Source organism: Acartia tonsa, chromosome 11 (assembly GCF_053477335.1).
Source record: "Acartia tonsa isolate MP-2025a chromosome 11, ASM5347733v1, whole genome shotgun sequence".
Taxonomy (NCBI): Eukaryota; Metazoa; Arthropoda; class Copepoda; order Calanoida; family Acartiidae; genus Acartia; species Acartia tonsa.
In genome coordinates, this window is record NC_137270.1 from 9,915,541 (window position 1) to 9,941,423 (window position 25,883).

Here is a 25,883-nt window from a genome sequence, read left to right on the forward strand (position 1 = left end):
TTATGGGCAAGGCTTGGTAAACAAATTTGTTGTGTATTGTGATAAAGCCAAAAATAGAACAGGCTTGGTAAGCAAATTTGTTGTGTATTGTGATAAAGCCAAAAATAGAACCTAGATGTAATATAACAATGCATTGATAAACAATCTGACCCCCAAGCCTTCAGCACAACAAATACACCCCTTATCCCAACGGAAGGGGAGGGGCCCACCATAAATTGAAGCAAATACAATTGAGGTGACATAACAATAAGCTCAGGATTAAGGAAAAGGCACAATTACCTCACCACCCAGTTACTTCAAACCTACAGCACCCCCCTCCCCATAGGGGGGAACGGACGGTTTTACCCCGTCCCCTCACGCGCTCCCCCTCCTACCCACACTTAAATAAGTCCGCCCACGGTGTGGAGATAGCGACCGGGAGAACAGAGCGCCATTTACGGGTCGCGCAGCAGAGCTTGGGACGCACAAAAAATTCAACGGATGAATAAGACAAAGCGGACCAATGAGAGAGCAGATTGAGGGATAGGTGCGCGTTTTACCTGTGTGCGCAAATCTGACGGCGCGTAGGCGCGTTGCAAGGAAAGGAGATTTCACGCACACACACACACACACAGGAGCGGAGCTACTCCATAGCATCCAACAGAGATATTTTTAGAAAAAAAAAGACTTGCAAGCTCCTCCCTCCTATCTATAGTGTGATAAGGAAAACCAAATCAGTTCCTGACAGCAGTTCAGACCCTCAACAACTATCTACACCTACCAGCCTACTCTACAACTCATAAGTTAGTGACAAGTACTCTAGGTACACCTAATTTAAATCTTTGTAGTTAAACTACCAACCTAGTGATAAACAGTGTTGGCTGCTAGGCTAGAAAGCCCAAAGTGTAAACCACTTATAGTATTGACTTAAAACTTCGTGTCCAGCCGCTGAACCTTTGACCCGATGGAGCAGCCACAAGCGCAAGGAGGCGACCAGCTCCAAGGATGGCTCCAGGACGATCCCCAGCCGGCTCCAGCCGAGTACCGCAAGCTGATGCTGAGTAACCTGCCGGAGTACCGAGGACCGCCCCAGCAATCCTGGAATTCCCACATCCGGAGACTAGAAATGTCATGGGCGGCTTACCGTGTGCCCCCCCATGACACACTGAATCGCCGCAATGCCCTTTTACTATCCCTGGCGGGGCAAGCGGCGGAGATGGCCTCTCATCTGTTTGGCGAGGCAGGCCAAGCCTTGACATACGAACAAGTCAAGGCCGAGTGTGAAATGTTATTTCGTCCAGCCTATGAATCTCAGACCCTGAAGCAAGCCTTCAGAGATTATAGGCAGCACTCGACAGAACCTATACAAGCATACATATCCACAAAGTGTGCATTGTATAGGGAGGCCTATAGCCACGAGGACCTTGAGTTATTGATAGACGAATTAAATCGTGGCATTCGTAACGCTAATGTGAAACGTGAAATGATGGGTCATGAGATCGCCTCGGTACCTGAGTACACGAGGCGAGCCATGTTTACCGTGACCATGATCACCAAGCAGCTGAAGGAGGGTGTGTGCCTAGTGGACGCCACCGACGGGCTCACGGGATCAGCCAGCGTCCAGTTGCCCCAATATGATGAGTCGGAGCCAATGGAGATTGGCGCCTTGGCTCCGGGTCTCCACCAGATGGGGAAGGTTGCCCCAGATGACAAGATTCCAGGCCGCTGCTATCGCTGCCATGGGAAGGGCCACCGAGTCAGAGATTGTCCTACGCCTATGGAGGTCAGCCTAGAAGAGAGACGCACCCAGCCACGCCGTGACCGTCCTGCCAAATGTGAACGTTGCCATTACACAGGCCATACGGCAGCCGAGTGCAAGGCTGACTGGGACCAGGTAGCCGGCCGGAGACGCGTCGCTGACAAGGGCGCTCCCTCAGGAAAGCCCAGCAGAGTAGCCAACATGGAAGGGAGCGCGCCCCCAGCAACACTCCAGCAAGCAGCCGCCCCCAATGCAACGGGCCGAGCCGAAGGAATGCCGCAGTTTGGAACCATCCCAGCTAGGATCAACGTGCTGGGAGGAGCGGCTGAACCCAATCGGGTTGGCCTGGGCTTCAGCCTCAACCACTTGGGACCGGAGTTCGTGCAGCCCACCAACATTGCAGAGCCAGAAGTCCTGAGGCCTCAACCCTTCAGCCTCAACATGATGGGGCCTGCCAGACCGAGTCTACCCAGCAAGAGTGGAGGGGCGCTACCCAGTGCCACCGAGACAGTGTACGGGGAGGCCCTGGCGGCCGCTGAGCGAGAGAGGCAAGAGGCGCTAGCCAGCGCATCGGAGTCGATGTATGGGGCGCCATCCGGCGCCGCCACCTGGGAAGGACGAGAGGTGCGCCCCCCCACCCCCAAGCTGATGTCTGGGGCGGCAACCGCCGCCGCCACCTGCGATGACTGGGGGGTGCTATCCAGCGCCCCCACACTGGTGCCTGGGGCGACAACCGTCGCCGCCACTGAGATACCTGGATCCTGGAACAAGCCAGCAGCCCCAGAGGGAGGGGTGACATCCGTCACCCCCAGTCAGCCAGCGCCACCAGCCAGCAGGGAGGGTCCAGCTATCCATCAGCCAGCGCCACCAGCCAGCAGGGAGAGCCCAGCCATACACCATCCAGCGCCCCCTGCCAGCAGAGGGAACCCAGCTGTCCACCAACTGAGCCAGGATAAGTTAAATTTGACAAATGTATTGTATCCAAAGTATTGTAACCCTCCAGCCTTGCCTGTGCCTCCCGCACCAGAGGCTGGGGAGATTGAGATTTGGGATTATAAAGACTTGCCTGTGCCACATGCACCTGAGTTCCTAGGGCAGGGGAGGGATGTAATACAGGGCGAGCCTGTGCCACACGCACTCCAGCCCCATGCCACTGGGCATGCCATGGACAAGGGAAGGGACCCCTTGGGGCTAGGGGAGCCGACACCCAGGCAGGCGCCAGTCGCCTGTCAGTCTGTCATTGGGGAGGGTATCGGGATGCCCCGGGCACCCAAAGATAACGCTCAATGGAAATTTATATCTAGCCAGGAGCAGCCTAGCAGTGTCCAGCCCCAAGAAGCAGCCGTGGCCTGAGCCGAGGATCCCCAGATGCGTGCGCGAGGTCGATGGCTGTCTGGTAGATTCTCACACTGGTGGATGGTCCTGTGGGGCCTACTGCTCGCAGCTGTGTGGCCTACAACTAGCTATGTCCTGGTAGGGTGGGACTGTGCCAACCCCACCCATGTCACCGCCTACAACAAGGAGCAGATGTGTAGCAAGGAGCCGCTACACCAGGAGGTGCCCTTGGGCCATGAGATACATGTCCTGCAGCAAGTCAAGATTAGGGAAACCACGGGATATAGCTGTCAACTCACAGTGTCCCAGTGGACATTTAGGTGTGGAGTATGGGGCCACCTCAAGGTGACCTCGGTCCCCACCCTCATGCGGCCAACCAAGATTGATCCAGAAACATGCCGAGACCTGGCCAGGAACCGAGTCTACACTCTGCCAGGCAAGACCCAGCCATTGACGTTTCAGCTGAACCACCCCCTGTTCTTCACCCTCGATATGGTGGGCGCCTTGGTCAACAGCCCCGAGGGGGTGGGTTGTGAAGGGGAGGACGTCCATTTCGAGGGCCAGCTGTACCGCAATGAATTAGTGCTCCAGGAGCGACGGCTGCTGGTCAAGGAAGAGACCTATGTAGTCGAGAATGGACGGGTGGAGTCCCAGTCTGACCACCTGACCCTAGAGTGTCCCCATTCCGAGCTGTCCTGCATCACTGGAGAGGCCACCTACGTGTGGGACCACCTGGGGAGAGATTGCCCCTTGAGGCTGATCCGCAGCCTCCAGCCCAGCCTGATGCGTTTCTGGTTGACCATCAAGCCCAATTCTTCATCAACATGACTACCCCCACCTCAATAGTGAACTGCGACTTTGAGGCCCATGCCACCAACCACCCAGCATTGTTCGTGGCAGCCGACCCAGCCGCGGCAGCGCTGCCCAGAGTATCGGCCAGGGAAGTGGATGTCCCCCTGCAGGCCCAGATACATGCAGGTTACATCGGATTTACCCTGGAAACTCGAATGAGAAGCACCGCAGCAGAAGAAGTAGCGGCCAATTGCTGGAAGCTCCAGCAGCTAGACCCGGCCCATCCGGTGCGTGTCCAGGGGAGCACGTTCTCTGTGTTGAGGGGAGATGTATTGCTCCAGCTTACCTGCCAACGCAATAAGTATGTGGTCAGGGAGAGCAATGAATGTTGGGACAAGGTGCCGGTGGAGCCCACAGGATTTGTAGATGCCGTGACAAAGGTGTATAGCGGCCACGCCACCAAAATTCCCTGCTCCTCCACCTACCCCCTAACTGTACACGCTGAGGAAGGATGGATAGAGCTAACCCCCGCACCTAAGAAGAGGCCGCCCCCGCTGGATACACCCAAGCAGCTGCTGACCGAGCCCTTGGATGACTTCAGTTCGGGAGGATTGTATTCGCAGGCCGAGCTGAATGACTGGCAGCAGCTGCTAGCGTTCCCAGCGTATAAGGCCGCCATGCTGACCGGCCTGTCGTATGGCTCATGCGTCCAGCAAGGTAGCTGTTCAGCCACCGGAGACCATGGGATCGTGTCCTACGATATTGACCGACTGGCGGAGGAAGGATAAGCAACCCTGGATGTCTGGGCTGGGTTCAGACAGGCTATTCACGAGTGGGGAGATGGCGCAGCCATACTGTGTCTGCTGTTGTTGATCCTCAAGCTGCTGGGAGACTTAACCATCATTTCCCTGGCAGCTGCACAAGGAGGTGTACGGGCCGCCATGAACGCGATGTCACAAGTATTCCTGTACCACCCAACCTTGTATCGCAAGGCCTTGGCCAGAGCCAGGCTCACCCATGCCAAGTCCCGGGACTTTTCAGTAGACTGGGATGCCATTCCTATCGGCCGGGAAGCAGCCGAGGAAATGGTATCCATGCAATCAGCCGATAGTGGGAATGACCGCCCAGGCAGGCCTGGGCCACACTCTGGAAAGCCCCGCGGCCCCTCGGGAGGCCAGGCTGTCGCCCAGACGGTCAACCTGGTAGCCAGTGCCCCAGCCGCTGCCAACAACAACCAGAATGCCCCGTTACTGACCGGCCCCGCAGCGGCTGTGCCCCACGCCAACCTGACACCTGCTGGCGCCGAGCTACGTGTCCAACAAAAGCCAGCCTCTACCTTCTATCCCACCTTGGGGGCCCATCAGCCCTGAAAATCACCACTAGGATTCCATTGAATCGTTATCGCTTGTATATAAATTAGCCCTAAGGAGCGGGCCGAAGGTCTCAACCACTGTCGGAAGTCTGGCAGGGAAACCCCCTCCCAGCCTTCCGAGGGGAGAGTTGTGGTATTCGGCAACCGTGAGCCATGCCTATGGCAACCCTGACCTGGGTTCGGGGAAGGGCCGAGGGCCCTCCCCCGAGTCCTGGGAAAGGGGTCTGCCGACCCCCTCCCTATACCTAAAATTAATGATAGATTCTGACAGCCTTATTATGGTTAAGCTGTATTGTTAATTCCCCCCCCACCCTTTCCAGGGATGGGGGATCATTATTGCCCAAACTGACTATTGTATATGTATTATATTGATTCTGTTTATGATTACTTATTCCAATCTGTGTATTTATTGTTTGTTGTATATAACTTTAGTAAACCTTAGACCCTGAATAAAGGAACAACTGAATAGACTCTGTTTATTATTTAGTGATTGCTAGAGAAGCGTAGCTTCTCTATAATATATGTGTCCACGTCTGTTCGCACTGCCGTAGTCATTTGAACTCTGGTGTCTGCCATTTAACCTAGGCGGATACCACATAAGAACGTAATGAAAGAAAAGTCTTAACCTTTAAAATCATGAAATATTTGGAAAAATTCAAATAATAACATTTAACCTTTTTTACCACGAACTTGTAGCTACCAAGAAGGCATATTAAAAGAAAAATTTGAATTTTTGGTTTAATTAATTTGTATAGGTAGTATTCAAATTTATAACCAATAACTAAAAACTATTTTCAATTAACCAATGTTTTTTTAGAAAAATTGATAAGAGAATAATACAAATAAGTAAACTTGTATTTGTGTGTATCTAAATGCAACACAATCATGAAAGATCTAAATTAAGTAGAACAAAGTATCAAGACCTTTTTGTCCATGCATCTTTCCCTTTCTCCTCTTTCCTAGGATACTCTGAGATTCTTTATCTTTTCCTTAATCCTTAATTTCTTAAACTTTTCTTTCTCTTTCTTATATCTATTCCCTTTTCTCATTTATTCTATTCTAACTCTGTTTTAAATAGATTTATAAGTATGAATATCTTCTGATAGGTCATTCTGTATGTAAATAAATTACCCATTTTTATTTTCTTTATCTCTTTAAATTCTTATTTATTACTTCTCATTCTCATTAATTTAAAAATTAACATGCTTAAAAAATTGTGTTGATCACTCTATGCTGTAATATATTATGAATATGAATGTTAAAGATATTTAGGTTTACATATAATAAATACCAAATAGGTGTATCTATCTCACAAAAAAAGTATTTAACTTTTAGGCCTTCTTGACTTTTGTAAAAATATCTTTTTTTTTAAACATACTATCTATTTTCCCCCGTTGCTTAATATCTTTTTCTTTTTTTTTATTTATCTCTCCGTGCCTTTTTTAATGTTTGAAAATGGCCGTGAAATCTAAATTGGGTGCATTATAATGAAATGTTAAGATTGAAATTTAAACTTTAATAATGGAAGGATGCCTTTTTATGTCCTTGGACCTTAAAATAAAAACAAGAATGCAATGGTACATAGATTCATAGTTTGATACAGAACGCTACTTATGTATAGGTTACTTGATTATTTAATGATTAAAGTCTTATTAGAGCAGCTACTAAATAACTTTGTCCGTACATCCATAAAACAATGTTGATTTCTTCATAGCTGACATGGCTTTTATTGTCATCTAAATCGTTATTGTTTATTGGCTGGTATCCTTTTTTCGTAGATTTTGAAAAAGCAATTGTAGTGGTGCTATGCATTTTCAAAAATCCTTGAAAAAAGTTATTAAATTATTGTAATTATTATTTTACAACTTTATTTTAATTGCAACCAAAAAGCATTAAATAATAAATCCATTAAGAGAAAGTTATATAAAAAGCGATTAAATTCTCTTGAGGCATTTGGGGTAATAGGTAATTCTATCAAAAGGACTTAACTTAAAAGTCAGTAACAGTAACAAGATGAACTTTACAAAATCTGTTGCCAATTACAAAATATGCAAGGTTAGGTTGATTTGTTTAGGCTAACTAGAGCCCACAAAGGTGCCATCTATAAATGTGTAGCAGCTAACAATAATATTTGTTTAGGCTAACTAGAGCCCACAAAGGTGCCATCTATAAATGTGTAGCAGCTAACAATAATATTTGTTTAGGCTAACTAGAGCCCACAAAGGAGCTATCTATAAATGTGTAGCAGATACAACAATATTTGTTTTGGCTAACTAGAGCCCACAAAGGTGCCATCTATAAATGTGTAGCAGCTAACAACAATATTTGTTTAGGCTAACTAGAGCCCACAAAGGTGCCATCTATAAATGTGTAACAGCTAACAACAATATTTGTTTAGGCTAACTAGAGCCCACAAAGGAGCCATCTATAAATGTGTAGCAGCTAACAACAATATTTGTTTAGGCTAACTAGAGCCCACAAAGGAGCCATCTATAAATGTGTAACAGCTAACAACAATATTTGTTTAGGCTAACTAGACCCCACAAAGGAGCCATCCATAAATGTGTAGCAGCTAACAACAATATTTGTTCAGGCTAACTAGAGCCCACAAAGGTGCCATCTATAAATGTGTAGCCGCTAACAACAATATTTGTTTAGGCTAACTAGAGCCCACAAGGAGCCATCTATAAATGTGTAGCAGCTAACAACAATATTTGTTTAGGCTAGCTAGAGCCCACAAAGGTGCCATCTATAAATGTGTAGCCGCTAACAACAATTTTTGTTTAGGCTAACTAAGGCCCACAAGGAGCCATCTATAAATGTGTAGCAGCTAACAACAATATTTGTTTAGGCTAACTAGAGCCCACAAAGGTGCCATCTATAAATGTGTAGCAGCTAACAACAATATTTGTTTAGGCTAACTAGAGCCTACAAAGATGCCATCTATAAATGTGTAGCAGCTAACAACAATATTTGTTTAGGCTAACTAGAGCCCACAAAGGAGCCATCTATAAATGTGTAGCAGCTAACAACAATATTTGTTTAGGCTAACTAGAGCCCACAAAGGTGCAATCTATAAATGTGTAGAAGCTAACAACAATATTTGTTTAGGCTAACTAGAGCCCACAAAGGAGCCATCTATAAATGTGTAGCAGCTAACAACAATATTTGTTGAGGCTAACTAGAGCCCACAAAGGTGCCATCTATAAATGTGTAGCAGCTAACAACAATATTTGTTTAGGCTAACTAGAGCCCACAAAGGAGCCATCTATAAATGTGTAGCAGCTAACAACAATATTTGTTTAGGCTAACTAGAGCCCACAAAGGAGCCATCTATAAATGTGTAGCAGCTAACAACAATAATTGTTTAGGCTAACTAGAGCCCACAAAGGTGCCATCTATAAATGTGTAGCCGCTAACAACAATATTTGTTTAGGCTAACTAGAGCCCACAAAGGTGCCATCTATAAATGTGTAGCAGCTAACAACAATATTTGTTTAGGCTAACTAGAGCCCACAAAGGTGCCATCTATAAATGTGTAGCAGCTAACAACAATATTTATTTAGGCTAACTAGAGCCCACAAAGGTGCCATCTATAAATGTGTAGCAGCTAACAACAATATTTGTTTAGGCTAACTAGAGCCCACAAAGATGCCATCTACAAATGTGTAGCAGCTAACAACAATATTTGTTTAGGCTAACTAGAGCCCACAAAGGTGCCATCTATAAATGTGTAGCAGCTAACAATAATATTTGTTTAGGCTAACTAGAGCCCACAAAGGAGCCATCTATAAATGTGTAGCAGCTAACAACAATATTTGTTTAGGCTAACTAGAGCCCACAAAGGTGCCATCTATAAATGTGTAGCAGCTAACAACAATATTTGTTTAGGCTAACTAGAGCCCACAAAGGTGCCATCTATAAATGTGTAGCAGCTAACAACAATATTTATTTAGGCTAACTAGAGCCCACAAAGGTGCCATCTATAAATGTGTAGCAGCTAAAAACAATATTTGTTTAGGCTAACTAGAGCCCACAAAGGTGCCATCTATAAATGTGTAGCAGCTAACAACAATATTTGTTTAGGCTAACTAGATCCCACAAAGGTGCCATCTATAAATGTGTAGCAGCTAACAACAATATTTGTTTAGGCTAACTAGAGCCCATAAAGGAGCCATCTATAAATGTGTAGCAGCTAACAACAATATTTGTTCAGACTAACTAGAGCCCACAAAGGTGCCATCTATAAATGTGTAGCAGCTAACAACAATATTTGTTTAGGCTAACTAGAGCCCACAAAGGAGCCATCTATAAATGTGTAACAGCTAACAACAATATTTGTTTAGGCTAACTAGACCCCACAAAGGAGCCATCCATAAATGTGTAGCAGCTAACAACAATATTTGTTCAGGCTAACTAGAGCCCACAAAGGTGCCATCTATAAATGTGTAGCCGCTAACAACAATATTTGTTTAGGCTAACTAGAGCCCACAAGGAGCCATCTATAAATGTGTAGCAGCTAACAACAATATTTGTTTAGGCTAGCTAGAGCCCACAAAGGTGCCATCTATAAATGTGTAGCCGCTAACAACAATTTTTGTTTAGGCTAACTAAGGCCCACAAGGAGCCATCTATAAATGTGTAGCAGCTAACAACAATATTTGTTTAGGCTAACTAGAGCCCACAAAGGTGCCATCTATAAATGTGTAGCAGCTAACAACAATATTTGTTTAGGCTAACTAGAGCCCACAAAGATGCCATCTATAAATGTGTAGCAGCTAACAACAATATTTGTTTAGGCTAACTAGAGCCCACAAAGGAGCCATCTATAAATGTGTAGCAGCTAACAACAATATTTGTTTAGGCTAACTAGAGCCCACAAAGGTGCAATCTATAAATGTGTAGAAGCTAACAACAATATTTGTTTAGGCTAACTAGAGCCCACAAAGGAGCCATCTATAAATGTGTAGCAGCTAACAACAATATTTGTTGAGGCTAACTAGAGCCCACAAAGGTGCCATCTATAAATGTGTAGCAGCTAACAACAATATTTGTTTAGGCTAACTAGAGCCCACAAAGGAGCCATCTATAAATGTGTAGCAGCTAACAACAATATTTGTTTAGGCTAACTAGAGCCCACAAAGGTGCCATCTATAAATGTGTAGCAGCTAACAACAATAATTGTTTAGGCTAACTAGAGCCCACAAAGGTGCCATCTATAAATGTGTAGCCGCTAACAACAATATTTGTTTAGGCTAACTAGAGCCCACAAAGGTGCCATCTATAAATGTGTAGCAGCTAACAACAATATTTGTTTAGGCTAACTAGAGCCCACAAAGGTGCCATCTATAAATGTGTAGCAGCTAACAACAATATTTATTTAGGCTAACTAGAGCCCACAAAGGTGCCATCTATAAATGTGTAGCAGCTAACAACAATATTTGTTTAGGCTAACTAGAGCCCACAAAGATGCCATCTACAAATGTGTAGCAGCTAACAACAATATTTGTTTAGGCTAACTAGAGCCCACAAAGGTGCCATCTATAAATGTGTAGCAGCTAACAATAATATTTGTTTAGGCTAACTAGAGCCCACAAAGGAGCCATCTATAAATGTGTAGCAGCTAACAACAATATTTGTTTAGGCTAACTAGAGCCCACAAAGGTGCCATCTATAAATGTGTAGCAGCTAACAACAATATTTGTTTAGGCTAACTAGAGCCCACAAAGGTGCCATCTATAAATGTGTAGCAGCTAACAACAATATTTATTTAGGCTAACTAGAGCCCACAAAGGTGCCATCTATAAATGTGTAGCAGCTAACAACAATATTTGTTTAGGCTAACTAGAGCCCACAAAGGTGCCATCTATAAATGTGTAGCAGCTAACAACAATATTTGTTTAGGCTAACTAGATCCCACAAAGGTGCCATCTATAAATGTGTAGCAGCTAACAACAATATTTGTTTAGGCTAACTAGAGCCCATAAAGGAGCCATCTATAAATGTGTAGCAGCTAACAACAATATTTGTTCAGACTAACTAGAGCCCACAAAGGTGCCATCTATAAATGTGTAGCAGCTAACAACAATATTTGTTTAGGCTAACTAGAGCCCACAAAGGAGCCATCTATAAATGTGTAACAGCTAACAACAATATTTGTTTAGGCTAACTAGAGCCCACAAAGGAGCCATCTATAAATGTGTAGCAGCTAACAACAATATTTGTTTAGGCTAACTAGAGCCCACAAAGGAGCCATCTATAAATGTGTAGCAGCTAACAACAATATTTGTTTAGGCTAACTAGAGCCCACAAAGGAGCCATCTATAAATGTGTAGCAGCTAACAACAATATGAGTCAGCCCCTACATAAAATTATCACCATCGATATCATGTGTAAGTATTTTTATCTATTTTTCTTTCATAAAAAGCTGCTTAGAAAAGTATTGATTTCCTTATATAAAAGTCCTATGAAGTTTTATAACTATTTTAGGAGAGGGGTAACACTATCCCCTCAATGGAAATCGCCCAAAATCCCCCACCCCCTTCCCCTAAAAAATTGTCGCAAATGTGTGGTTGATAACTTTTGGACCAATAATACTTATCAGATTGACTTACTGGCATATCTAAGCATAAATTTGTGAAGCAGCTTCGCTAATAAGATTAAAATTTAGAGCTATTATCGATTTAATTTAGTAATTGAAAAGGAACATATATAAACCCATTTATTTTAAAATAAATTAAACCTGAAAAACATTATAGCTATGCACATTATATAGAGATAAATGTAGATACTAACTTCTTTCTCAGAGATAGAAGGGATAGGATTTAGTAGAAAAAATATTCTCGTTTTCAAACGAGCAAAAACTGAATTAAATCTGCTTTTATAAAATGACAACATGTTTCTTGGCAGCTGTCGGCTAGAGGTGTCGGGTTTGAGTCTTGACTTTACAGGGCCAAGATAAAGATATTAAAATAGTACCTACTGTTTTTTTGGGGGGCGTGAAATTAATAGTAAGAGTAAAGGCCATAAACCATAAACATTTAAAACACATATCAAAAGGTTAAGCAAACGAAGAGTTTAAAAATTCTCGTTCCAAATAAATAATACATTACCAAATGGTACCGTAAAAAGCTTATATATGAAATTTTTAAATCTCGACTAATGACAAGCTGACGAAAAAAATATCTATGGTAACCTCAACCAATACTGAGCTAATTTATCACTCTGTAGTATAAATAAAAGTCTATGATTTTAAATTATTTTCTACTCGCGGCTTCGCCCCTAGCCTCTAGGGGCTTTGCCCCAAGAGGTTTGATCAAACCAATTTTTTCGTATTTTAGATTTTAAAAAAATTGGGGGGGGAATTTTTTTTTTGGGGTGTAGGTAGTCGACCCCGCTATTTTAATTTTAGTTTTAAAAGAAAAGAAAAAATTTTTTGGGGGGGGTATTTTTCACTTTTGGGGGGGGGGTTGGGGGTGTCCCACCGAAAACAGTAAAAGTGTCTAACTATGACGTCAGAAAAAATTAACAATTAACCAATAAGAAGCCAGTATTCACTGTGGTGAAATATATAGCGGCCTCTCATTGGTAATTTTTTCTGACGTCATAGTTCGACACTTTAACTGTTTTCTGTCCCACCCCCCAAGAAAATAGTTATAAACCTTCCCGGGACCTATGAGAAGCTACTCTGTAAAGGAGAACCCGATCGGTTCAGCGGTTAGCAAGATCCTTCGCTACAAACAAACAGACAGACAAACAGACAGACAAACAGACAAACAAACAGACAGACATCGTTCTACTTTGTATTATAGATAAAAACAACACATGAAAAAAGAATAATCTGTCCATATCTTCTTATTCCTGTGGTTTCTTTTCCAATTTTTAATCAAGTATAGAAAGAATTATCTGTTAGAGAGTAAATGCAATTATTTCCATTGGGCCGGTGCTACAACAAAGCCAATAGCATAATCATACAACATAGGTATGCCTACCTACAATATACTCACCTCCATATATTAACCATCATGTAATTAAGTAATTACTTACTAGTTCCTAAAACACGACTATTTTGTAATTTTGCCTCATTTAAAGATAATTTTTTTCAAACTTATTTTTAAAAATTAGAAATGGTTCAATTAAAAGATTCGGGAATAGTCCCTTTCGTAACATCGCCCCATAAGGGGCGATTCGTCGTATTTAAAAATGGCTTTTATAGGTTATTTTAGGTTAGGTTAGGTGATTGCCCCACAGGGTTAGATAATTTGCCCCCTCAGGGTTAGAGCCCCCCGCAGGGGCTAGAAATAGGAGAAAAGCTACTGTAAAAATACGAAGAATTGCCCTATAAGGTGCGATGTTACAAAAATTCTTATAAATACTTTTTTAAAAGTATGATAAATGTAACACCTTGTATTCCAAAGAATATATTTTTCAAAGTGTTAGATTTACACAACATAAAAATAAAAAGCAAAAATGTTTATTTATTTTGTTCCCTCAAAAAAGCGTATTGGTTAATAATTTTGTCCTACTGTAAAACATCTATTTAATAATTTTGTTGGAGGGTTTTCACACTATTATAAAAAATAGCATAAAACACTTCCATTATATGCTAGTAGCCAAATTATTCATGTATTCTAAATGTATTTGCTATCTATTATTTTGCTAAGTAGACCCCATCCTGGTGCTAGAAAATAATCCAATATTGTTAAGAAACTCTGATCATTGTTTTTCATTCTCTACAAGTTGGATCGAACACAGATTAGGATTTTATCAACTGAAAATATATGGCCATTTCCCTTGAACTAAAAGAGGACCACTAAGAAACTGTTAAAGCTAATAATACTTTGTATGCTTTCTTTATGTTAGGTTTAGTTAATGTTTAAGTAAAATGGCTGGTAAGTAATCTTCAGAGCTAATGAGTTAGGGATGGTGTTTTGAAGTAATTTCATCTCACAACATTTATCTGTCCATAAGAAAGACATCACATTTCTTTAACTTATTCCAATGAAATAGCGGTAAGATGGACCAAATTCATAGAATAGGTTCGTCTCATTTGAAATCAAGATTTTAAAAGATGAGAGCTAACAAGGGGCTGATTGACTATGGCAGTTGTCCTACTTTATATCATTCTCATAGATTAATAGATTTGGAAAGTTAAGACTCGAACTCACAAGTACAAGTGGATATTATGACAGGGGGAAAATTTAGGTTACTAATTCCTCTGTCATTCATTGGTTAGTTAGTTCATCCAGTAGGAGGGGAGTGGGCTGTGTGGTAAGGGTGAGAGTGGGGATATCTTTATTTTAGCTCGCTTCAAGTTTGACTAATCTGGTGTAAGATCCAAGTAATAATAAATCCATCCCACACAACCACTAAAATCTCAATAAAAATAATTTTGTCTGTACGCAATGTCTAGATCTCTAGATCTCAGACAGCCATTATTATCTTTCTTGTGATAAATTTGTTTCAGAATTTTCCTGATAACTTCAGTACTAAATTACTTAATACCAAATATAAAGTTATTTGTTTTTATTTGAAAAATAAATTTTAGAAAAATCGATCCTAAAATGGAAGATTATTTAAAGTTAAAATGTTTTTAACCTCTTTTGAACAAAATTACACTTTTCAATACATTAAGATATATTAGTTCCAATAATTTTCTATTTATTTTGTGTTTTGTAGAAGTGAATCAAGCAATATTAGCTTGGCCATTTAAGATAATTGACAGATAAAATTAGAAATCAACTTAGCAGTAATTTTATAGTTGGTTTAACTTTTCAAAATGAGACTTTTTGTGAATAAACTACTTATTTAGTTCCACCTTTGGGAGTAAAGATTCTTGGTGATGATCAACCAATGGTTGCTGGTACTCAGTATTCAATAGGTAGGTTGATAGATAGATAGTTGATTGGTTGGACAAATAGTCAACTGGATGGATAGATAGTTAGATATATAGTCAATTTAGAAGATAGCTTATTGGAGATATAGATAGTTAATTGGACGGATAGATAGTTAATTGGATAGATAGATAGTTAATTGGAAAGAAAGATAGCTTATTGGAAAGATAGATAGCTTATAGGAAAGATAGATAGTTTATTGAAAAGATAGATAGCTTATTGGAAAGATAGATAGCTTATTGGAAAGATAGATAGCTTATAGGAAAGATAGATAGTTCATTGGATAGATAGATGGTAAATTGGAAAGAAAGATAGTTTATTGGAAAGATAGATAGCTTATTGGAAAGATAGATAGCTTATTGGAAAGATAGATAGCTTATTGGAAAGATAGATAGCTTATTGGAAAGATATATAGTTTATTGGAAAAATAGATAGTTTATTGGAAAGATAGATAGCTTATTGGAAAGATAGACAGCTTATTGGAAAAATAGATAGTTTATTGGAAAGATAGATAGCTTATTGGAAAGATAGATAGCTTATTGGAAAGATAGATAGCTTATTGGATAGATAGACAGCTTATTAGAAAGATAGATAGCTTATTAAAAAGATAGATAGCTTATAGGAAAGATAGATAGTTTATTGAAAAGATAGATAGCTTATTTGAAAGAAGGATAGCTTATTGGAAAGATATATAGTTCATTGGAAAGATAGATGGCTTATTGGAAAGATAGATAGATATTGGAATAATAGATAGCTTATTGGAAAGATAGATAGCTTATAGGAAAGATAGATAGCTTATTAAAAGGATAGATAGCTTATTTGAAAGATAGATAGCTTATAGGAAAGATAGATATCTTATTGGAAAGATAGATAGCTTATTGGAAAGATAGATAGCTTATTGGAAAGATAGATAGCTTATTGGAAAAATAGACAGTTAATGGATAGATAGTTAAATAGTTAAATGGATAACTATTTAGATAGAAAGATAGTTTTAATTATTTAGACACATTAACAAATTTAGATAATTGTTGTTGATTAGCTGATTGTTTAATATATAGCATAGATAGTTATTGTATTCATAGAGTTTGTAGAAAATATTAGAGATAACAGATATATTAAATATTGATATACTAATAGATTGATACATTGATTTGATAGTTGGATAAATTGTTAAATAAACAATTTCTTAGAAATTCTTACACAATATATTACTTAACATGTAAAATTTTCAGATCTTCTCTTTTTAATCTTCATTCTCTCTCTCTCTCTCTCTCTCTCTCTTTCTTATTTTCGCTTCCCAATGAAATTAGATTTATGTTTTCAAGTACTTTACTTTGAAACCTGGGCTCATAAAGGGAACAAAGTTTAAATTACTTTACCTCAACTTTTTTTTCCAATGAACCTCCCACTCCCCCCATCAACATTTTAGGTTGGACTATACTACTCCCCAATCCCATACCACTGTAGATCAGATATCAAGGTATAAAAAAAATGATCTTTTACAAAATGTCCAGACATTTTAGGGATCTTACTGAACAGAAAAAGTGACCCATAAATCTGAAAACTAATGTAAAGAACAGACTAACAGACAGATAAGGATGAATTTGTAAAGCAGTAAAAATATAAATATCATATTTAAGAAGCTAGTAAAAGTAGCTACTATAAAATTTACCATTTGTCAAATACAGTGCATACTGGCCTCTCATTGGTTAACTTTTTGACGTCATAATCTGAGTCAGCCACTTTTACTAGCTTCATATTTAACTTTTAAGAAGTAGGCACGGATTAAACCATAGACAATAATATGAATTGTTAGTATGAATCTTCACAAAAAAGCATAGTTTGCTTATTCTTTATTTCCTGATGCTAAGAGAGTAAAGACTTTTAACCTATTACTCATATCACTGTAAAAAATATTCACTGCAAAAATTATCCGTGTAGCTCCTTTGTAGTATTGCTTGGCATATATACACCCATCTAGTAACTCTGACTCGGTAAATAGCATAAACATAAACATAAGCATAAGGCTTTACAAATCTTAACTAAATCATGTAATATGTTTAGCATTCTATGTAATACTAATTTAGGGCTATTTCCCGTAAAGTGCCTTATTGAGCACTAAAATCCTCCCTCCCCCCATTATCTTAAACTAAATTAAAAAGTGTAGACCTTAACTTGTTTTTTTTTCTTTTTAGTCAGGTTAGGTTATATTGGGAACTGGGTCCAAAGCAGGATTAAGGCCCCACAGGTAATAAAAGGGAGTGGAGTAGTTCAGTGCCCAATGGGCATTTGAGGAAAAGTACCTAATTGAGAGGTTTACATTGCATTACATTACCTTTGCAAAAATAGCAAGTATTACAAATAAACTCATGGATATAAGAATAATTAAATTTGCCTATCTAAAAAAAAGAATTTCTAAAACTAATTTGTTTTTTTATTTTTGTATATAAAAGATAGATGGCTATTTTTTAAACAAATTTGACTTTTAAAACAAATAATGATATACAATTTTAAATAATGACGGCGACTTTTTTTTTGAAATAGATAATTAAAACATATTTTTTTCAAGGTTTCAAACATTGAATAAATTTCCTCTTTTAAAAAGATCCTTGCCTGTACATAAACATCTGATCACCACAAATAAGTTGGTATAAAAAATTTCAGGAAAAAAATGCAAAGATGAAATTGTCAATTTTTATCGGAATTTAACTTGGAATTTGGTATTTGGCACTACGCTATTTTGACAGGGATGTAGGGGCGTCCAAGCTTTTTTTTTAGGGGGGGTAATTCGTTTTTTTGGGGGGGGGGGGGTAAATAAAATTTTATTAATACTTAGTATTAAAAAATGCGCGCGAATCGCGCAAAAAAAAAATTTTTACAGATTTTTTTTTTTTTTGAGGGGGGGGGGGGGGGGTAAATACCCCCTCCTAAATGGTAGGGTAGGGGTAAATTTTAACTTCGTTTGGGGGGGTAATCCCCACTTTTCCCCTCCCCCCCTTGGACGTCTATGGATGTAGGGAATAGAAACAACAGAAATTAAACAAGGATGACATAAGTAGCGAGGCGCACATAACATTAATTGTTAAACGGATAAAGTGATGTTATAGATCAGATGTTCAGTGGTTATAATAAAGGGAAGAAGAGAAATAAAAAAAAGGAAGCATATGAAAAAAAATTTTAAAAATCAAGAAAATCTTTCTATCTGTCTATCGTTCTATTTATTCATCTTTCCATCTATCTGTTTTTGATCTATCCATTTTTCCATTTATCTATCTTTTCACCTATCTATCTTTCCTCTAATAGCTTTCCATTTATCTATCTTTTTGTCTATCTATCTGTCAATCCATTTATCTTTCTGTCTATCTATCTTTCCATCACTAATGATTTGAATATCAAATGGTTAAATCATTTCTTCATATGATCATCAATTTATTTATAGATTATAAACATGGATTTAAATTTTTATCGCCTATTACTGTTTCCCTGTAAAATTAACATGGACCATATTTTGCAGTTTTGTGCCTGTCAAAATTGAATTGTACAATGCTTGCACTTTTTAACTGCATTGTTACAGCATTCCTTTATAAGCCAGTAATCAATATTTGTGTTTTAAAGTTATTTTTAAACATAGAATTTTATATTTTGTTCCGCCAATGGTTATAATCTGCAGGAGGGGTAAATTTGTCCATCATAAATGGGAGCGCTGATCCATAACCTCCTCTAAAGGATTCACCCTCCCTTAACAAAATCCTTTGCACGCCCTTGTGATTTTACTTGAACTGATTAAAAATGAACAATCACAGCTTTTGTTAGGTTATTAGTTTTAATATTCAAATGTTACTAAAATAATCACTTTGCAGGATGTAAAACCTATGGATCATTGCCAGCCGCGGATATTTCTTGGTACAGAAAGCCCTCAGGTATTACTGGATTAACAAACAAGAATCTTGGCTTCTTTTAAAATAACATACAATGCAGGCTAAGAAAGATTAAAATGCCCTGAAGCCGCTATCAAACTTTTATCGGCTTGCAAGATTATTGGATTTTCTTATTATAACGACATAAGATAAAAATTATAGATGAATATTGTAATCTATAATACAAAGTAGAACGATGTCTGTTTGTTTGTCTGTCTGTCTGTTTGTTTGTCTGTCTGTCTGTCTGTCTGTCTGTCTGTCTGTCTGTCTGTCTGTCTGTCTGTCTGTCTGTCTGTCTGTCTGTCTGTCTGTTTGTTTGTCTGTCTGTCTGTCTGTTTGTTTGTCTGTCTGTCTGTATGTTTGTTTGTCTGTCTGTTTGTAGCGAAGGATCTCGCTAACCGCTGAACCGATCGGGTTCTACTTTACAGGGTAGCTTCTCATATGTCCTGGGAATTTTCTTTTTCTTTTTTAAACTAAAATTAAAATAGTGGGGTCGACTACGCCCCCCCCCCCCAAAAAAAAAATAAAAAAATTTTAATCGAAAATACGAAAACTTGGTTTGATTAAACCTCTTGGGGCAAAGCCCCTAGAGGCTAGGGGCGAAGCCGCTAGTGGATAAATAATTGTTAAGAAAATTCTCAAATATTTATCAATACTTTCCTCCATGGTCAGGAAGATTAAAAAAATGTAAAAAAAAAATTAACTCAACTCGTCTGTACCTACTAATCAAGATTTATTAAAGGAGCCTTAGTGAAGGCATACAAGTCATATAGATAACGCATACTTATTAAGCTATATAAATTGGAAAGAATTTTAATGAATATAATAGATTTGAAATCTGCATAAAATTTTAAGGAATTTTTATAAAATTAGTTTTTTGTATAATTCTTTATCTATAAGCGCAAATATAAATTAAGTTAAATAATTTTGACATCTGTGATTGGTGGATTGAAAACTATCTACGCCCTGATTGGAGAAGCTTAAATGACGTACATCATTCAACCAATTAGAGTGCAGGTAGTTTCCAATCCACCTATCCTATTGGTCAAAATTTATTAACTTAAATTGGATTTGCGCTTTTAAATAATGAATTATATAAAAAACGAATTTTATAAAAAATCCTTAAAATTTTATGCAGATTTCAAATCTATTATATTCATTAAAATTCTTTCCAATTTTTATAGCTTAATACTTATATTTCAGCCTATCTTGGAATCATCCCTATACAACCTGACGAAACCTCACAGTCAGCTGATGGAAATGTTACGGAGAGCTGGATAACGTAAGTAGATAGATAGAAACCTCACAGTCAGCTGATGGAAATGTTACGGAAAGCTGGATAACGTAAGTAGATAGATAGATAGATAGAAACTTCACAGTCAGCTGATGTTACTGAGAGCTGGATAACGTAAGTAGATAGATAGAAACTTTACAGTCAGCTGATGGAAATGTTACGGAGAGCTGGATAACGTAAGTAGATAGATATAGATAGATAGAAACTTCACAGCCAGCTGATGGAAATGTTACTCAGAGCTGGATAACGTAAGTAGATAGATAGAAACCTCACAGTCAGCTGATGGAAATGTTACGGAAAGCTGGATAACGTTAGCAGATTAAGTAGATAGATAGATACTTTGATTTGATAAATAGATGAATTTGTGATTCTCCCAAGCTCACTGAAAAACCGTTAAAAAACAAAAACTAAATGTGGATTCATAGATATTTTACCTACTGATTATTGTTTTTATCTGTATATAAAAGTGAAAGGATGTTTTTTAATCTGTTTTTTTGGTTTATAAGACCTCAAACTGCAATTTAAATAACTAAAAGTAAAAGTGAAAAGTCGACTCTCATTTATCAAGTGCCCCTAGAGGCACTAAAGGGACGTAGCCGCTAATGTAAAATTACAGTCCTTGAAAGACAATTGCAGAAACGACATTATTTTGCAAAATCTTTTCATAATTACTTAATTACCTCTCTTAGTGATTCTACCATGAATAGGAGAGATATTGCATACAAAAAAATATTTTCCTCGAAATTTTTAGTATTGTAGAATTGTACATTAATGTTTTAATGTTGATAATATTGGCAAAATGATGATTTTTAGAAGCATATTCCCTTCCACCTTGGATCTAAGTTTTCTTAGTTCAATGCAATAATTGACAGAGTTTGCACTTTGTTCTCTATGCCTATAATTATAATAAGATTTAACTCAATATATGTCCATCTTCATATAAAAGTCACATGATGTCTGGCTGTCTATGCTGTCTTTTTGTAAAACTTCTTATACATACAGGGAAGGTTTCAACCCTATTGTGTGGTAGGGTAAATTGCCCTTCTTAAAGAATTCGTCCCCAGAAAATTAACCCCCCATTTCCAACTCAAAAAATATAGTTTTCTTTTAAAAATAAGTTTAAAGTGTGAGGTAAATCCATCCCTCCCCTACTATTCTTTAAAATTCCACAAGAGGCACATAGGGTCGTAGCCGCTCTTAATTATATGAATAGTAAAATCCATGAAATTCAAAATATTATTTGTAAACTTAACTAAATAATATCTTCCTGTTTCAGCCCTCTTTAATTTATTCAAAAACAATGACAATTATTATAAAAAAAAAGAAATTAAAGACAATGAAAGTAAAAGTATAGATGTACAACCCAGACAACTACCTGGTCCTTTTTCGTCTGCTAGCAAATTGCTTTCTGTTATTTTGTTGTGACTTGGCTGTGTTAATATTGCCGACACTATTGGCAAATATTTAAAGACCTAATTGAAAGTTGACACAGGGTCCCCTCCCTGTAGATTGAGTTACATATAGCCCCTCTATTCTTATACTTTAATTTAAAGACTTTTACGGTGATTTATAATGTCTACTTTTAAATTAAGTTTTTGAATTTATCTTGTTTGTGTAAAGCTACTCACTGACTAATAAAAAAAACACATAACACACTTACATACTTTACATACATATGTTCACTTTTCGATTGTTTATCTTTTTCCTGTATTACAGTTCTCTTCATCATGTTTATCCATGTCCATGGTTTCAAAATGAAGGCTAAATAACAAGAATTTAATTATAATTTAATTACCAGTCCAAGGACAGAATGAGTTTTGAATATTTAGAAACAAACAATTAGACTTTAGGTAAAAGTTAAATATAGGAGTAATTATTTTTAATTTTTTTTTCTGTCTGACAGAAGTTTTTTAATTCATCTATTTGTTAATGCATAGTTATGGCTGTTTTGTCACCAGCCTCTAGGGGCATTGCTTCAAAGAAGAATGGGTTGATCCTTTTCTTAAACAACTCCCTTATGTCCCTTTACGTAATTAAAGCAAAAAATACTTCACATGTACATGCTAACTTAGATACATTTGTGCTATGTAAATGTCGTTGGTATCTGAAGCATATAAAAAAAGTAGTACGTTGTGTGTATGTTCGTTCTTAAGATCTCATGAACCGCTTGACCAATTGCTTTTTCAAGCGCGATAATATAAAACTAATATTTTAATTAGTTTTCTTCAAATCTGTATTAGCTTTGATAAGAAGGGGAATGGGGGGGGGGTCATGTTGAGATCATAAACTTTCCTGGACCTATAGGAAGCTTCAGTGTCAAGCGAGATCCTTTGTTATAGACAGACAGACAGACACCCTGTTACTATTATATGTTAAGGGATGAATATACAGATATTTGTATTCTAACGTAAATCACCTAATATATTTAGGTATATACCGTACCCAGAGCATCATGGACAGACGCTGACCTGCAGAGCGGCCAATTATAAACTTATCACTGCCAACTCTGTCGAAGATCACAGGTAAGCAGCTTATGGTGCCTAATAAAAATCAGGAAGAAAGGTAACATTTGACTGTAAATTATAAATATACATGTCTCAAAAGTTTGATAAATACTATCAATGGTTCATTCGTTAGCTTAATTTCTTAGAGGACTTGGTTTACACCTCTAACCTTATTCCATTGTTTATCCCTCTGGATCCGTGGAGATTTCATTTCAAATTAAATTTTGTATTTATTTTGCTTGTTGGTTATAAATATACCTATTCCATTTTGTTTAGGTTCTATATAGATATAGGGGTAGTACTATGAACGATAACTTTCTTTGTACACACATGATAGGGGGGAAAGAGGGTGTAGAGTGATTGTTAAAATATGTTTTCTCGTATTCATTCGAATCCGGTGGATAGGAACCGGTTCTCATCCATACGAAAAAACTATGTCTAGCATCGTATTATGTATATAAAAATGTACAATCATAAGATTAAAACCAGTTTTTTTAACCGGTGCCTTCGGCACCTCGGGGCTAAAAAAACTAGTTTTAATCTCATAATTGTACTTTCTATATCCGCGGAAAGCCGTTTATAATACGATGCGAGAAATAACTATTCTATGTTAAAAATAAATAAGTCTTAATATATGTAGTGTCAAGGGTATTTTTACATAATTTACACATATAAACTAATCTTTTTATACACACTTTATATTCAAATTTAAATAAAGCGTGTTCTACTTATAATAGCACAGCTACATCAAATTGTCTGTCTTACCAAATTGTCAAACAGACAAATAATGTTATCAACAAAAAAAAGCGTGATTGATGTTGAATTGCCAAAAGTTGGAGGCAAAATAGATTTTTTGCTGACTCTAGCGAATAAATAACTATTGCATTTTATGACGTTATAAATAGGGGTCAGAGCTTAGACGTCCAAGGTTGCGGTAAAGGTTTGTTTACCCCCTTCAAACTTTGAAGCCTCTCAATTAACCCCCTTCAAAATTTCTCAAAATTACAATAGATTACCCCCCCCCCCCCCCTCAAACCTTTAAATCCCCTTATTTTAACCACTTTAAAATAAAAGACTTGGACGTCCCTGGTTCAGAAATTGGAGCTGAATAAATCTCTATTTTCTTACATGACATGCAAGCTACCTAAGTCTAACTTTTATTTCCCTTTGTATGGGACTTGTTATTCTAGTTTCGTAATGTACTTTAGACAATAAAGCTCATGTATACGTCATCTAGTCCTTCTACATAATTCAAACAAGGATTAAGATATCCTTAAAATTGTTCTTTTCATATGTTTTATGTTTTAAAAGTGTCTAGGCAGTTTGTTTTGTTTAGCTAATATAAAACAGTTTGTAAAAAAAAGATTTGTAGGAAATATTTTTTTTTAATTTCAGGGTTCTAGATATTTTCTTTCCACCGAAAGTAACCTTGAAGCTTGGTCCTGCTGTTAATCCCAGGTAAGGTTTTATATTTCTACCAGAAGTTAATAAGTCGTTTTGTGTAAATTTTGAACGAAGCAAAATTATTTTTTTTAAATTCTGTTTCTACCGGCTAACCCTTGCCGACTAAAAAATAGTAGCAACTTATTTTACTTTACAGTATTACTACGCCCCTAGAGGCCTATAAAAAGATTTAACAAAAATTCATGTGGAGGAATTTAATTTTATTCTAGGACCGATTTATCTCAGAATGCTGGTTGTATTCTTCTCATAATAGTAATAAACTCTCCCAGGACATATAAGAAGCTACATTGTGAAGGAGAAGCATATCGGCTCAGTAGTTATTGAGATCCTTCGGTACACACAGATCCTGTTTGACCTAAACAAAGCACGCAATAACTAAAAATCATAAAGTTCAGTTAAAACACCGATTCAACTTTATGATGAATAGATCATTGATGTACAATATGTTTTCAGAGATTTAGAGGAAGGAGATGATCTTTATTTTGAATGTCACGTGGAGGCCCATCCACCTGTTTATAAGATTGCCTGGAAATTTAATGTAAGCTTTATTAGAAGATTTTTAGACTGCAGACAAATTAAAATTACAAATATAAATTATATTTATATATAAATAATTGATTATACTTATACTAACAGCATAGCATCTAGAGGTTATATATTGTATTAGAAGTTGTAGGGAAGAAAAGAAAATAGCCTAAAACCTTCCTGAGACAAATGTGAAGATTCCTTGAAATAAATAACAAAATCAAACAGTGGTTATCAGAATCTTAAGCTACAGACAAAAAACCTCATATCTTCATATTATAGGATAGATAGATAGATAGATAGATAAGACGATATTGATGATTGGAAAAACACAATTAGACAGATAGACAAACAGACAGGCAGAAGAACAGAAAAAAGAGTCACCGATTGACGTCAGAGTGGAAGGGTATCAGCATAGCTAGGCCAAACTTTGGAAAAGTTGTCTCCTTTTATTCAAGACACTATGAGCTGCTTTATACTGAGAGAAACACATATATTGACCTACAGTATGACAAATAGACAGATGGACCTAAAACAGAGGAGGACAGACAATAAAATCATAAATATTCTTAACGAATATATGTATATTGTACAGGGTGAAGAGATTTTCCCTCGCGTGGACAGAGGACCCATCATCTCCAACCAGAGCCTAGTCATACAGGGTGTCAGGTATGTTGTTCCATCTCCAACCAGAGCCTAGTCATACAGGGTGTCAGGTATGTTGTTCCATCTCCAACCAGAGCCTAGTCATACAGGGTGTCAGGTATGCTGTTCCATCTCCAACCAGAGCCTAGTCATACAGTGTGTCAGGTATGTTGTTCCATCTCCAACCAGAGCCTAGTCATACAGGGTGTCAGGTATGTTGTTACATCTCCAACCAGAGCCTAGTCATACAGGGTGTCAGGTATGTTGTTCCATCTCCAACCAGAGCCTAGTCATACAGGGTGTCAGGTATGTTGTTCCATCTCCAACCAGAGCCTAGTCATACAGGGTGTCAGGTATGTTGTTCCATCTCCAACCAGAGCCTAGTCATACAGGGTGTCAGGTAT

General features: G+C 38.2%; 1 protein-coding gene across 1 annotated transcript in view; it reads left to right on the top strand.

Annotated features, from left to right (window-relative positions):
* The window catches only part of LOC145332053 (neural cell adhesion molecule 2-like), an 88,161-nt gene that overhangs the window by 5,749 nt on the left and 56,529 nt on the right, over positions 1-25,883 (top strand). Inside the window, exons 3-10 of the mRNA XM_080176961.1 lie at positions 11,532-11,629; positions 15,049-15,117; positions 18,991-19,050; positions 20,251-20,329; positions 22,771-22,863; positions 24,241-24,303; positions 24,763-24,847; positions 25,430-25,503. Of these exons, the coding sequence (XP_080033087.1) occupies positions 11,587-11,629; positions 15,049-15,117; positions 18,991-19,050; positions 20,251-20,329; positions 22,771-22,863; positions 24,241-24,303; positions 24,763-24,847; positions 25,430-25,503 (566 nt within the window). The 5' untranslated portion in view covers positions 11,532-11,586. The remainder of the gene's footprint in view (positions 1-11,531; positions 11,630-15,048; positions 15,118-18,990; positions 19,051-20,250; positions 20,330-22,770; positions 22,864-24,240; positions 24,304-24,762; positions 24,848-25,429; positions 25,504-25,883) is intronic.